This window comes from Ictidomys tridecemlineatus, chromosome 5, assembly GCF_052094955.1.
Source record: "Ictidomys tridecemlineatus isolate mIctTri1 chromosome 5, mIctTri1.hap1, whole genome shotgun sequence".
Taxonomy (NCBI): domain Eukaryota; kingdom Metazoa; phylum Chordata; class Mammalia; order Rodentia; family Sciuridae; genus Ictidomys; species Ictidomys tridecemlineatus.
This window is the reverse complement of record NC_135481.1, coordinates 79,099,873-79,114,382: the sequence shown is the minus strand read 5'-3', so window position 1 is coordinate 79,114,382 and position 14,510 is coordinate 79,099,873. Positions and strand designations below refer to the sequence as shown.

Here is a 14,510-nt window from a genome sequence, read left to right as displayed (position 1 = left end):
GAGGCTGAAGCCCTAAGCAACTTAGTGAGACCCTATCTCAAAAATAAAAAAATAAAAAGGGCTATAGATGTAGCTTAGTGGTATCGTGCCCCTGGGTTCAATCTCCTGTAAGAGACAAACAAAACAACAACAACAAAAACACAAATATGGACAGGCTGGGGCTATAGTTCAATGGTAGAGCACCTGCCAAGTATGTGTCCTGGATTCAATCTCCAGAAAAAAAGAAAGGAAGGAAGGAAATATATCAAATATACCTACCTACTCAGAAGGTTCAGGCAGGAGCCTGATAGCAAGTTCTAGGCCAGTCTAGGCGATTTAGTGAGGCTGTCTCAAAGTTTAAAAAAAAAAAAAAAAAAAAATTAAAGGACTGGGAATGCATGCACAAGGCCCTGGGCTCAATCTCCAGTATTGCAGAGGCACACAAGATATAAAATACAATGAACATAGGAAATTAAAAGGGTCATTTCATTATCCATTAAAGTCAGTTAAGATGGTGATAAGAGAGAAAGATAACCTAGTTCTCAAACTCCTTTATAGAATGATCAAAGGTTGAGAAATAAGAGCAGTAACAATCTGAAGGACAGTTGATCAACACTGTCATATACACTAAAGATGGAGGATTTTCGGATGAGTTCAGTGGCAACAGAAGCACAATACTAACAATATTGCAATAGCAGGAATGCTGACTTCTTCAGCAATGGGAGGGTATACTCCCAAGGATACAAGGAAATCTGTGTCTTCAGGAGAGAATTAGAATTCAGATAAGGCATATACAACCTATGTGTTTCATTTTAACATAAAACAATGTGCTAAGTGTTTATAGGGGAAAAGGTATACATTTGCAACAGTGTCATCTACAAGTCAGTTCTATGATAACATCTGGTAGAACTTTTATTAGAGTTAAGTACTACTATATTGCTTTGTTTAAAATATGAGTCAACCATAATACTTAGTTGAGAAGATAGGCTAAGATCAGATAATTGTCTTCAATGCAAGCTAAGGATTTTGTACTTTGCTCAATATGTGCTTCAGAAAAGACTGTGGAAGCATTGTTTAAACAGATTGGAAAGGGCAAAAGACCCTCATAGGGAGACTGATTAGTATGATTAGTAAACTGCTATAAAAGATCAAGCAAGAAATGAAACTTTGGGGGGGGGTTGCCAGGGATTAAACCCAGGGGTATTTAATCCCTTTTAATTTTTTTATTTTGAGACTGCATCTCCGAGGTTGCTTAGGGCCTTGCTAAATTTCTGAGGGTAGAATTTAGGATCTCCTGACTTAGCCTTCCGAAGTTGCTGGGACTACAAGCATGTTCCACTATACCCACCTAAAAATTTAAGGAAAAAAATGAACATATTAAATATTATAAGACCAAAGAAGTGCAGAACTTGGCTGGGGAGATATGAAAGATCCAAATGTCCCAACATCAATTTTTCTTTTTCTACCACACTGTCTTTAACCAGGAAGATGATGATGCCATTTGCCAAAATAGACAAAATAATCACCCATCTTTCTATTTTCTCCAAGATCTACTTGTATACCATGGATATTTCAGTAACAAGAGACTTTAGAACTAACATACGAACACATATACATGACACACAAATTGTGACTGATATGAATTAAGAAAAAAATGTTTCAATCAAAACAAAGAAGGATGCTTTCTTTTCTAAGAAACATAACATGTTTCTCTTTTCACCTTAGCTGACAGGAAATCTAAGAACCAAATTCAATGCCTTTTAGTTGTAATCAGCTCATCTCTGGAACCTGATAATGTTTCTTTCTTTGAACAGTGGCTACTCAGTTCTTGTTTATCATTAATTGTTCATTCCATATTTTATTTAGTTCAATGAGCCAAGTATAATTCTTTAGGTGCAATAAAATCCTTAATAGATGAAATGTTAATGCAAAACTGACTTATAGTATTTGAAACAGTTTGTTCTAGTAAGCAGATTAATTGGTAATGTTGTTTATAACAATAATCTGCACAGTAAATCATTTCTTCATAAATACATAAGTATGAAGTAATTCAATGAAGTCAAAATAATTTTTCAAATTAGTAAGTTTCAAGTTAAAGAATAAATATCAAAGACAAAAACAAAAGAAGCATGTAAAAGATCAATATCATACATAGGATTACTTACTAAAACTGCTTATCAAACTTTTAAAAATAGAAAAGGATATACCAAATTAGCTTATTTTTATAAGCAGGTTATAGTTCAAACATTCCCAAATACAAGCATGAATATATTCAGACTGAGAAAGACAGATATTTTTCACTAATCAATTTATGATAACAAATTTCTACTCTAAATACAAAAAAGTAAAAAATGGGAACAAATTGGCTGTGTAGTCTCATTCACTTAAGAGAACCTTTTATTATTACCATCTGATATCCAGTGTGTTGAAAACTGCTGTTTCTTAGTTTTTCAGAAAAAGACATGGATATCAGGTGAGCAGAGTGATGACTCAGAGGTGGCAAATAAACAAGGTGTGCCCTATGACCACTCCAGCTTACTGCCTTAAGAGAGTTTCCAAACCATGGTGAAAGAAAAGAGAATCTAGGTGGAGCCAATGGATTCCATGAGTTGAGAAAATGGAGCTGAGCATTCAGGAAGACCAAGGCAATGAGAGTTCAAAGGACAGAGCACCGAAGAGGAGACTGGTTACACTCAGTGAGAACCAAGAAACTGAAGAGGATCCCCTTCAAGTATGATCACAGTATACCTATAAGGAATCTAAGACAAAGAAAGAACCATGTAAAAGATTTATAGGTAACAGTACCAAGTGCTCACACAGAGACAGGAACAGTGCCTGTTTCCAAGAACTGGACTTCAAAACAAAACAAAACCTCCTAATGTGTGTGGTGATAGATATGAGTATCTTCTTAAGCATCCTATCATAGCAGACAATTATTAATCTTTAGATAGATCCACCCAACAAACAAGAAAAGCAAGACCCAAAATGATCAAATTATTTCCAAGTAATCTAACTGCACCCTAAAAAATGGCTCAAAAATATATAGTAATACAAAAATACCCAGAAGGGAGGGGGGGGAGGTTATAATTGACAACTAGGTATCCAATGATTACCAGGAACAGAAAGACATAATAAAACAACCAGCATGAGAATAATCAACAGAAACTAATCTAGAACTGAAGTAGATCTTAAAATTAGCAGAGAAATGTGCTAAATCATTTTAATACCTATTCCATATATTCAAAAGTTAAGAGGACATATAATAGGTGACATTTTTTTAAAACTTCCTCAAAACTGAATGTGGTACTGCATACTTGCAATCCCAGCACTTGGGATGTTGAGGCAAGAGGATCATTTGAGGCCACAAATTTGTGACCAATCTGGGCAACATAATACTGAGTAAAAAAACCTGTCTCAAAAAATTAAAAATTATGAGATGAAAAATTAACTAGATGGGATTAATGGCAGATTTTATGTGTAGCAGGAAAAAAATGAGTGAATTTAAAACATCAATAAAAAGAATTCAAGAAAATAATAAAAAAGAAAAAAGAATTCAAAAAGAATATCAGTGAACTATGACACTTTCCAATACACTACTTTCCCTTTCCTGTGATGCTGGGGATCCATGCTAGGCAAGTGCTTTTATCACTTAGCAACAACTCCAGTCCCTAATACTTTCTTTTTTTTTTGTAGATGGACACAATACCTTCATTTTATTTATTTATTTTTATGTGGTGCTGAGTATCAAACCCAGTGGCTCACATGTGCTAGTTAAGCACTCTACTATTGAGCTACAACCCCAATCCCCCCTAATATTTTAATATGCTAATTTAATACTAATATTTTCCAATATACTAATAAACAAAGTTCTAAAAAGAAAGGGAGACATAAGTGAAAAAATGATGGCCAGGCAGAGAGCAATGGCACTTGCCTGTAATCCCAGCACCTCAGGAGGCTAAGGCAGAAGGATAAAAGTCAGCCTCAGCAAAAGTAAGGCACTAAGCAACTAAGTGAGATCCTACCTCTAAATAAAGTACAAAACAGGGATGGAGATGTGGTTCAGTGGTCCAAGTGCCCATAAATTCAATCCCTCCCTCTCCCCAAAAAAAGATGGCCAAAATTTTTCCAAACTTGTTGAGAACTATTTATAAGCTGAAAAAAATAAAATGTTAAGATAATGAAAAGACAACTCAAACTGGAAAAAAAAAACTTTGCAAATTACTGATCTGATAAAACGTTTGTATACAGGGGCTGCTCAATGGTAAAGCATTTGTCTAAAGTGCCTAGAACTTCCAAATTCCTAATAATCCAAAAAGCTTAGTGACCCTCAAGCCAAAAAATATGAAGAAAACTAACCAAATTATATCATAAGCGAATTGCTCAAAACCAGTGATAAAGAGAAAATCTTAAAAGCAGCCAGATGAAAAAATGATGCTACACAGAATAAGATACAGATGATTGATAGAAGACTTCTTATCAGAAACAATGCGAACAAAAGACAGTGGAATAAACTCTTTAAAACACAAAGGAAAAAAATCATCAAGCTAGAATTCTAGACAAAGCAAATATATCGTTCAATAAAGAAGGCAAAGACATTTTCAAACAAAGTATAAATAGTCCATCACCAACAATCACTGCAGAAGAAATGTTAGCACGAACAAAATTATACTGAACAGAATATATATCTATGCAAAGGAATTGCAGAGGAAAATGAATATGGAAATGAAAAGGAAAATGAATTTACTAAATGGGTAAATATATAAGACTTTTTAATCATTTAAAAATCTTTAAAAGATAGCTACTTATTTAAGTAAACTGAATGACAACTAAAGTTTAAAGGCTCCAGAAAGAAATGGAAGTAAGGTTCTTTTTTTATTTTTTTGTAGTTATAAATGGATAAAATGCCTTTATTTTATTTATTTTTGTGTGTTGCTGAGGATTGAACCCAGTGCCTCACGCATGCTAGGCAAGCTCTCTGCCACTGAGCTACAGCCCCAGCCCAAAGATTTTCTATTCTATGAGGAGTGCTATATTATCACTTAAGGATACAGACTCTTATTGGTTAAAATACATAACTATAAATCACAAAGCCAATCACTAGAATAATAAAAAGTTAGATCTGGTAAACTAACAAAAGAGATTAATCATGAAATTTACTCAACTAATCCAAAAGAAAGAGGAGAGGGTGAGAAAAAAGAGAAGTGGGGAGAGTGGAACTAAAACAGATAAGCCAAATAGAAAACAAATAACAAGATGACAGACTCAACCTTAGCCATATCAATAATCACATTAAATATACTCATCCAAGCCTCTCAATTAAAAGGCAGATTATTAGATTATAAAAAGACAACCATATGCTATCAATAAGAAACCCATTTTAAATATAAAGACTCAAATGGGTTAAAAAGATGGGGATATATATATATATATATATACTCACACACACACACACACACACACACACACACATACACACACACACACACACACATACACGCACACACACTGCAATACTAATCAAATGAAAGTAAAAGCATCCATATAATATCAAAGTACAATTCAGGGATAAAGAAACCATTTCAAGCCAGCCATGGTGGTGGTGCCTGTCTGTTAGCCCTGCTACCCAACAGGCTAAGACAGAAGGAGTGCAAATTCCAAACCAGCCTGGGCAACTTAGTGAGACCTGTTTCACAATGTTAGAAAAACAAATAAACAAATAAACTGGGGATGTAACTCAGTAGTAAGCGCCCTAGGTTCAATCCCCAGCATTGGGGAGAAAATTGATGGATCACAGACCTAAATAGACTGAAAAACTATAAAATTTTTAGAAGAAAGCATAAAAGAAAATCCTTGTGATCTTGGGTTAGGCAAAGATATTAAATAACATTACCAAAAAACACAAACAAAAAACATAAAAAAGGTGATATGTGAATTTAACCAAAATTGAGCTTTTCTACTCCTCCAATGAAAATGTTAAAAGAGAATAATATAAGCCACAATAAACAGCTTATTTATAAGCTGAAAAAAATGTTAAGAGAATGAAAAGACATCTCAAACTGGAAAAAAAAAATCTTTGCAAATTACTGATCTGATAAAACATTTGTATACAGGGGCTGCTCAATGGTAAAGCATTTGTCTAAAGTGCCTAGAACTTCCAAATTGAATAAGAAAGGAAACTCAATTTAAAAATAGGTAAATGAGGGGCTGGGGTTGTGGCTCAGTGGTAGAACGCTTGCCTAGGATGCATGAGGCACTGGGTTCAATTCCCAACATCACATAAAAAAACTAAATAAACAAAATAAAAGCACTGTATCCATCTACAACTAAATATGTATATAATACTATATATATGTGTGTGTGTGTGTGTGTGTGTATATATATAAATAAAATGGGTAAATGATTTGAATAGAAACTTCATCAAAGAGGCTACACAATGACAAACATGTGAAAAGATATTCAGCATTGGAGCTGGGGTTGTAGCTCAGTTGTAGAGCGCTTGCCTCAGAACCACATAAAAATAAACAAAACAAAGATATTTTAAAAATGTGTTGTCTGATTTAATATTAAAAAAAGATATTCAGCATTATTAGACATCAGAAAATATTAATTATAACCATTATAAAGACTAAAATTAAGAAAACTGCCCATACAGAATAGTGTTGGTGCATATACAGAGGAACTGGTACCCTCATCACTGCTGTTGAGAATATAAAATGATGAAAAACAATTTGGCAGTTCCTTAAAAAATTACATAAATTCCTACCATATGACCTAGTCATTCCACTCCTTGGTATTTATCCATGAGAAAATAAAGTATGTGTCTACACAACAAGTATACTTCATAGCAACTCTATTTATAACATCCCCAATCAACAGGTGAATGGGAAAACCTGTGGTACAGCCATATAATGATGAATAAATATTACAGCAGTAAAAAGCATTGACTGTTGACATACCACACCACAATATATTTTCAAATAATGAGGCTGAGTAAAAGAAACCAAACAAAAAATGATTATACTGAGCCAGGTACAGTGGCATATGCCTGTAACCCCAGTGACTTGGGAGGCTGAGGCAGCCTCAGTAATTTAGAGAGGCCCCAAGCAACTTTGTGAGACCCTATCTCAAAATAAAAAATAAAAAAGGACTGGGGATGTGACTCCATGATTAAGCACCACCTCTGGGTTCAACCCCTGATATCAAAAAAAAAAAAAAAAAAAGATTGTACTGTATAATTCTATTTATATAAAATTCTAGAAAACACAAACTTTTCTAGAGTAACCATAAATTAGTTGTTGCTGAGAGTGCAAGTCGGGGTGGAAAGAAAGGAATAAAAGGGACATTAGGAAATTTGGGGAGATTATAAATATATTATCTTGCTTACCTGGCTATGTTTATGTTTTTTCTTTCTTTCTTTAATGAGGTGCTGGGGATAGAACCTAAGGCTTTGTACATGCCTGGCAGGCATATGTTTACCATTTAGCTATAGGCCAGTCATTGGCTGTTTATCTTGATTGTCCAGATAACTTTAATCTCACCTGCTATGATGATTTCCTAAAATGTATAAGTGTCACTGTACAAACTCTAAATATGTGCAGTTTTACTATATCAGATTATATATCAAGCTGTTAGAAACAATGATCTAACTGGGCTGGGGTTGTGGTTCAGCTGTAGAATGCTCACCTAGCATGTACAAGGCCCTGAATTCATTCCTCACCTCCACAAAAAAATAAATAAAATAAAGGTATTGTGTCCAACTACAACTAAAAAAAAATAAATATTTTTTAAAAAGAAACAACGATCTAACAATTTATTTTTAGCCAAATAAGAACTTATCTTTTTATTTTTAAATAAAGAGAACTGAATTGTTGGCTTGCTATTTTAAAGTAGAAGCAAATTAACTTTTAGTCAATACACCCTATAAGCCAAGCATTTTTAGTCACTTTACAATTGCTAATTTACTATCATTAGCTTAAGGATATTTGTTATGAAATAGGAGGAAGAATAGTAAAAAGGATACCACAAAGCTTTAGAAACCAGACAAGGCTTTTTTTTTTTTTTTTAAGAAAACCCTTAAGTTCTAGTTCCTACAAATTAAATATATATTTTCAATAACAATAAACAGCAGATTTAAATCTAAATTCTTCAGAATCAAGTTATATGCATTCAACTGAAATTATCCCATAGTCGGAGTATAAGCCAGGAAAAAAGTTTTCACAAGACATTTAAATTATGACTAAGTTCTCATTTATTTGGATGTACTGAACTCCTACAAACACCCTAAGTGAATGCAATTTTGTTTGGTCCAACATAGTTCAGATAGGACCTAACAAAAGTAAGAAGACTATAGAACTGGTAATACACAATTACTTTATAAAATAGTTTCCTTATTGTGATTACCTTCTTTAAAACCCTATTTACTGGGAGGGGGCTGTAGCTCAGTGGCAGAGAGCTCACCTAGCAAGTGTGAGGCGCTGGGTTCAATCCTTAGCACTACATAAAAATAAATAAATAAAGGCATTCTGTCCATACACAACTACAAAAACATTTTTTAAAAATATTTTTTTAAAAATAAAACCCTACTTAGAACCAGCAATACTGTATGTATAAATATGCATGTCTACAGGCCAGGTGTGGACACCAACACTCTCCTGGGAGAAGAGAAGGAACTGGATGTGGAAAAGTTCAGGAGGCAAAAACAAACAAAACTTGGCTAAAGAAATGATGGAGACTAAAGTTAGTCCAGGTGAGAAACCCAATCAGAAAGCATAGTTCCCAGCACCAGAGCAAAGCTATTATGGTAAGGAAGCTCGGTCACTCAGGGAAGGAAATTCTCACGGTTTGGGGGTACAATGAAGAAGGCTCAGGGGTAGTAACATATATTTTTCCTTAAGATCATTTAGTGAAATAACATTCAATAATAGAGAATACAATAGGTTTTCCTTTTTAAAAATTTTATAATCAACTGAATTTAGAAATATTAAAATTACTTTTAAGGAAAAAAAAAGTATTTCCAAAAAGGATTTAAAGTGCCTCTTCCATCTGTAAAATCAGACACCTAATTGGCACACTTCTAAGACATTGTTCATCTTTTGTCATCCTATTCTATTCCACTTGATTTATTAACCTATTTCAAATAAAATAATCGTAACCATTTAAAAATACACAAGTTTTATTTGATTAATATATTAAAACCAATTGCAGAATTTGGAGGTCCATCTTGTACTCTGTGTTTTAACAAGTATCATAGTCTCAGCATTATTAGACATTTAGGACTCAAGTATTGTTGTGAAGGATTATCCTGTGCATTGTAAAATGTTTAGCAACATCTAGTACACAAGATGCCAGGAGCACCTTCCCCAGGTTGTGAAAAAGTATCTATAGACATTGTGAATTGTTTCCTATTGGGCAAAATGTCCCTACTTGAGAACTAACATTCTAAAACTATTGGAGTATATATAGTGTCTAGGGACCTCCTCCACTCACAGTGCAAGAAATCTGAAAGCAGAATGTTTACCATTTGAAAGTTCCTAAGGATATTATAAATGTAGATGTTCATATACATGAATATGGATATATATTTATATGTGTGTATACACACACTCCAGTACACTCTCCACTTTAAAAAGTCCATAATTACGAAAAAGCTAAAGGGTTTTTTTTTTCTTTTTAAAAATTATTTTCAAACTGAAGAAGCTAGGACCTTCAAAATATCTGACACATGTGATCATGTCTCCCAGATTGGGGGGAAAAATCCTCTATGCCAAAGAGGTATAAATAAACCATTCCTTAATTATTCTATAACTAAAGAACTATAGCAGTCAATTTAGGAAATCTCAATACTCTACTGGAACTCAACTTTACCACTTTGCATTTAGGAAACCTACAGCTTGTCCCAAGTAGGCATCAAGTTCCAGTAAGCATCTAATTTCAAAATGCCAGTATCTGTAATACATCTTCTATGTTTACACATACACTTTCTCTGTTACATTCTTAGCCAAATCTTTTATTGAATTACTTAACTCTCAAGTAGAATGAAAACTTAACTCTCAAGTAGAAAAGGATCACAATCTCTACCATATTTAGAAAATGATTGACATTTTCTTGAAAAGGAGACTTCTTTTGGCACTGCTAAACTAGATTGAACCGCTTTCTTTCTATTCCACAGGAATAAATAACAATTTACTTGTGACAAAGATTAGTTGTCATAAATGTAATAAAAAATAAGCTGGAGACATAAAATCTGGGCTCCAGTTGTGATTCAAACTTCTAGCAGCTTAGATGACCACTTAATAGTCTCAAATCAGCTTTCCCGCTTGTGAAAAATAAATGATAATATCTATACCTCTAGAGTTATTGCAAAGATCATGATAATTTTTGTGAAATCACTTTGAAAACTGTAAAGCACCATACAAATGTTCAGTATTATTGGTAGTATCCAGGTAGTATGAGTAAACAATAGAGAAACATACACCTTATATAAATGACTTATTTATATCACTCAATAAAGGTCACTTTCCAAAACAAAAACTCATTTAGGTAGACCAAATGAAGATAGATACCCAGATGAACTAAAATTCAGGCATCTAAGTCCTAAACTCAGTCGTCGTTAATTCTATAAATCAACACAGGCAAAATAACTTTCCTTTTTACCTCAAATTTCTTCATCCGAAAAAAACCCAAGTACTGAACCAGAGGTTTCATAAGCATTATTACAGCCCTCATTGGCCTTCTAACTAAACAAATATCCAAAAGATTCATTTAACATTATATCCAAAACTCAAGAGCAATGTTTTGTCTGTCAGCAAAACTGATGAGGGCAAATGACTTAGGTAAGAAAATTTTAAGTAAAAAGAAAATTCTATACAAATCTCAACAAGCAAAGGAATCAATAAACTACCTTGCTTTCTATTACTAATAATAGTTTTCCCTTTAAACGACAGTAAGGATGAACAAGGTGCACTAACAGAAGGGCGGGGCTCTTCCCCACAAGCTTTTGGGAACCACCCACTTCCCAAAGAAGTATAACTGCTTCCTCCAGCCCTCATCAGCCAAGAAACTTGAAAGATTAAGGACTGCATTGTCTGAGACAGGGTTTTGTTTTTCTTTTTCATTTGGGTGGGGATGGCAGTAGTCAGTCATCTGGCAAACATAGCCACTAAAGCACAATGATCCACAACACAAGTCTCCCTAAAGTCTTAAAGATCTAAGTTTTTACAGCAATACTAATTTTAAAAAATGAGTTCAGACTCTTAACCCAAATTGGATAGGTCTGTGTTAATGGTAATTAAGCGTTTGCGGAGTGCCAAGTTTTCCGGTCCCCAAATTATCCGTCCTCCGCGTCTCTGCAGAAGCGACGCTTAGCCCTCCACTCCCGCACCGCGCCAGGTCTCGAGGGAGAGTCCTCAAGGCCCCCAAGGGGAAGGCCGGGCCACCCAGGCCTCGGCGCCGCCACCCCTTGCTCCTCACCGATGACGATGCGCAGGTGCTTGAGGCGGGTCAATGCGTCCTTCTTGGTGTCCAGCACCTTCTGGGTGGACTTCTTCACGTCCCCGTGCGGCTTCTTGGAGAACATCCTGCCACTGCCGCCTCCACAGCCGGCTCCGGCCCCCTCCCGGCCCAGTCCCGGCCGCAGAAAGTGGAGGGAGTGGGCGGGGAAGAGCCTAGCCCAAGTAGCTCATTCACTCCCCAGCCTTGCGGGCCCCAGTAGAGACGACTCCTTCCCGGTGGAGGCCACGGCCGTCACTTCCACCCGCCTCGCGCTGCGGCTCCGGGGCACCTTCGGCTCCGGCTCCAATATGGCGGATTCCCTCTCCGGGCCCTGCACCGAACGAGGGAGACCCGGGCTGGCTGCCCGCCGCCACTACCGCCGCCGCCGCCTGCCTCCAGCGGCCGCCGCGCACCGCTACAGGCCCGGCCCCTGCCCCGGACCCAGAGCCACGGAGGTGGAGCTCTCGGCGGCAGCACCACAACTCCTCTCTCCCTGAGGCCCCCTTTAGGTTAAAGCTTCTTTAGCAGCTTAGACCCTGCAGAAGCCAAAACGGAGGCAGTAGTGTAGTGATGGGGTTTCACGACTCTGCCGTCGGTGGCGAACGGTCCCCCTGGCAACCACTTTCTGACATCAAGGGCTCTTGACGTCACGCCAGCGTGAGATCATCCCTGGCACTACCCACCTTGGTTTCCTGTGTAAGCAGCCAAGCCAGGGAGGAGCCCAAGAAAGTCAGTGAAGGTAGTTTTACTGAGTGCTCCATTGTAAACGTGATTCGTAGCCAAACTTCCAGCGTCCTATAGTTTTTATTAAAAAGGTCGTTCATCTTCTGTGTAATTTAAGATACTTCTAAAACATGAAAGATGTTAAATACGTGCTTCATGCCAATTCTGAAGGCCCTCATTGTACCAGTCTTTTAGGGCCTAATTTGGATTTTTTAAAAAAATTTTGGGTTTTTTTTTTTTGTATGCTTTACGTAGTGGCTAAAAGTCTACTGTAGTTTAAAGATGTGTAGTGCATCCTTTTGGTTAAAATTATCTTCCGTGTAGTTGGGGGTGTAATTCAGTGGAGTGCATGTTAGCATGCACAAGGCCTTGGATTCCTAGCCCCCTAAAACAAAAATAAAGAAAATTATCTTGCATAAATAACTGAGGCCTACCAGAAACATATTGTTACACAAAAATTAAGAAATCTCTAGAACTTTAATTTTTTTAGGGTTAATTATGTTGTCTTTTTTGAAACATTTTTATTGGTGCATTAAGTTGTACATAATGATAGGATTTGTTGTTACATCTTCGTTCATACACACAATATAACAATATAATTTGGCCAGTATCATTCCTGAGTATTTCCCCTTTCCCTTTTCCGGTTCCAATTCCTTTTCTCTATCCTTTTTGTTTTTAAAAATACTTATTTTTGTAGTTGGACACAATACCTTTCTTTTATTTATGTGTGGTGCTTGGGGTAGAACCCAGGGCCTCACACATGCTAGGTGAGTGCTCTCCTGCTGAGCCACAAACCCAGCCTTTCTTTCCTCTATTCTACTGAGAACTTGATGTTTATTTTAATCCTCTTTCCCTTGTCTGCATCTTACATAAACATGGACATGTTGTTAGCTTTTCCACTACAAAGAGAAATTTAAGATCTCTTATTACATTGATGGGGAACATCCAAGGAATCTGCAATAGCTGAAAAATATCAGTGAAATTCTGAGTGATATAAATTGAAATTGTTCTCGGAAACTTTTCTCCATAAATTAATTTGAGCTTACTTGTTTTTTTTTTGTTTTGTTTTTTAATTTATTTATTTATTTTTTAGTTTTTCGGTGGACACAACATCTTTGTTTGTATGTGGTGCTGAGGATCGAACCCAAGCCGCACGCATGCCAGGCTAGCGCACTACTACTTGAGCCACATCCCCAGTCCTTGAGCTTACTTGTTTGCAGAACTATTTCCTCTTACCTATGGTGTCACCAACAGCAATAGTTTTGTCCAAAATACCATGAAATATTTAATTAATATGAAAAAATAACAAAATAAGCAAAGAAAAGAGATGTAAGGCATCTGCTAAAATTATGTTAAAATCTTTGCTTACCTGTACTTGGTTTTGACAGAAATCCTGTAATTTCTTTTTAAAAGCTTAGAAAAATGTATTTAATTCCTAAATTTACAGTTTAGATCATCCAAGTTATAGAGCTTGTTTTGAGGAAACATGACGTAGTGGGAAAATAAGTTAATTATTCAAGAAATTTGAGTTCTATTTCCTCTAATTATCAGTTTTCTTACTAGAAAAATCAAAATAAGATCTGTCCTCACAGGCTTGTGAAATTCAGGTAATAGTACAAGTATTATTGAGCATGATCTTTAGAATCAGATATATCTAAATTAGATATTCCATATGAGGACTTACTCTGAAGCCCTTGACATATAATCTCCCTAAGTCTTATTTTCCTCATATATAAATCACATCATTTGTTGTGTTAATTAGGTGAGAAAAGTTATTGAAAACTATTTCTATAAAGGCTGACATATCATTCATTTTCCTTCATAGACTTTAAATAGAGAAATTTGTATAGTTTAAGATTTGCTTTCCCACTAGACTGTAAACTCCTTGAGGACAGAAACCATATAGGTTTTGTTTAAAGCTGTATCCCAAACTTCTTGCAAAATACTCTCTACAAAATACCTTCAATAAATTTTGGTTAAAGTGGAAGAATGAATGTTGGTTTTCTTTCCTTTCTCTTGCACAGGCACTCTGTAAACATTTGGTAAGTGGATGAAATAATTATAGAAAACAAAAATGTAATGTTTCTCTAATATTAATTATATGGCATATTGGACAAAATATGGAATACATATTGGAAAATAATAGAAATACCATCACAGAACAAACCAACACTGTATAATTTAGACATAACACATTCAAGCCACTGCTTGTCTTCTCTTACCATTGATTTAAATTCATAATAAAATTATTTGAAAGTATAAGCCCTTTCCACTAGACATGTATTATGAAAAGAAAATATTTAAAGATTAACCTTGAA

At 35.5% G+C, this 14,510-nt stretch overlaps 1 protein-coding gene across 8 annotated transcripts in view; it reads right to left on the bottom strand.

Moving 5' to 3' along the window:
• Positions 1-12,065, bottom strand: part of Ralgapa1 (Ral GTPase activating protein catalytic subunit alpha 1) — a 217,398-nt gene extending 205,333 nt beyond the window's left edge. For 4 of the 8 annotated variants that reach the window (XM_021724700.3, XM_078050215.1, XM_078050216.1 and 1 more), the window contains exon 1: positions 11,449-12,062. In XM_021724700.3, coding sequence (XP_021580375.2) covers positions 11,449-11,554 — 106 coding nt within the window. In that variant the 5' untranslated portion in view covers positions 11,555-12,062. Of the gene's footprint in view, positions 1-11,448 lie in introns of all 8 variants that reach the window. The other 4 variants (XM_078050217.1, XM_021724710.3, XM_040275655.2 and 1 more) reach the window with 3 other exon arrangements.
• Between the last annotated feature and the right edge of the window lie 2,445 nt (positions 12,066-14,510).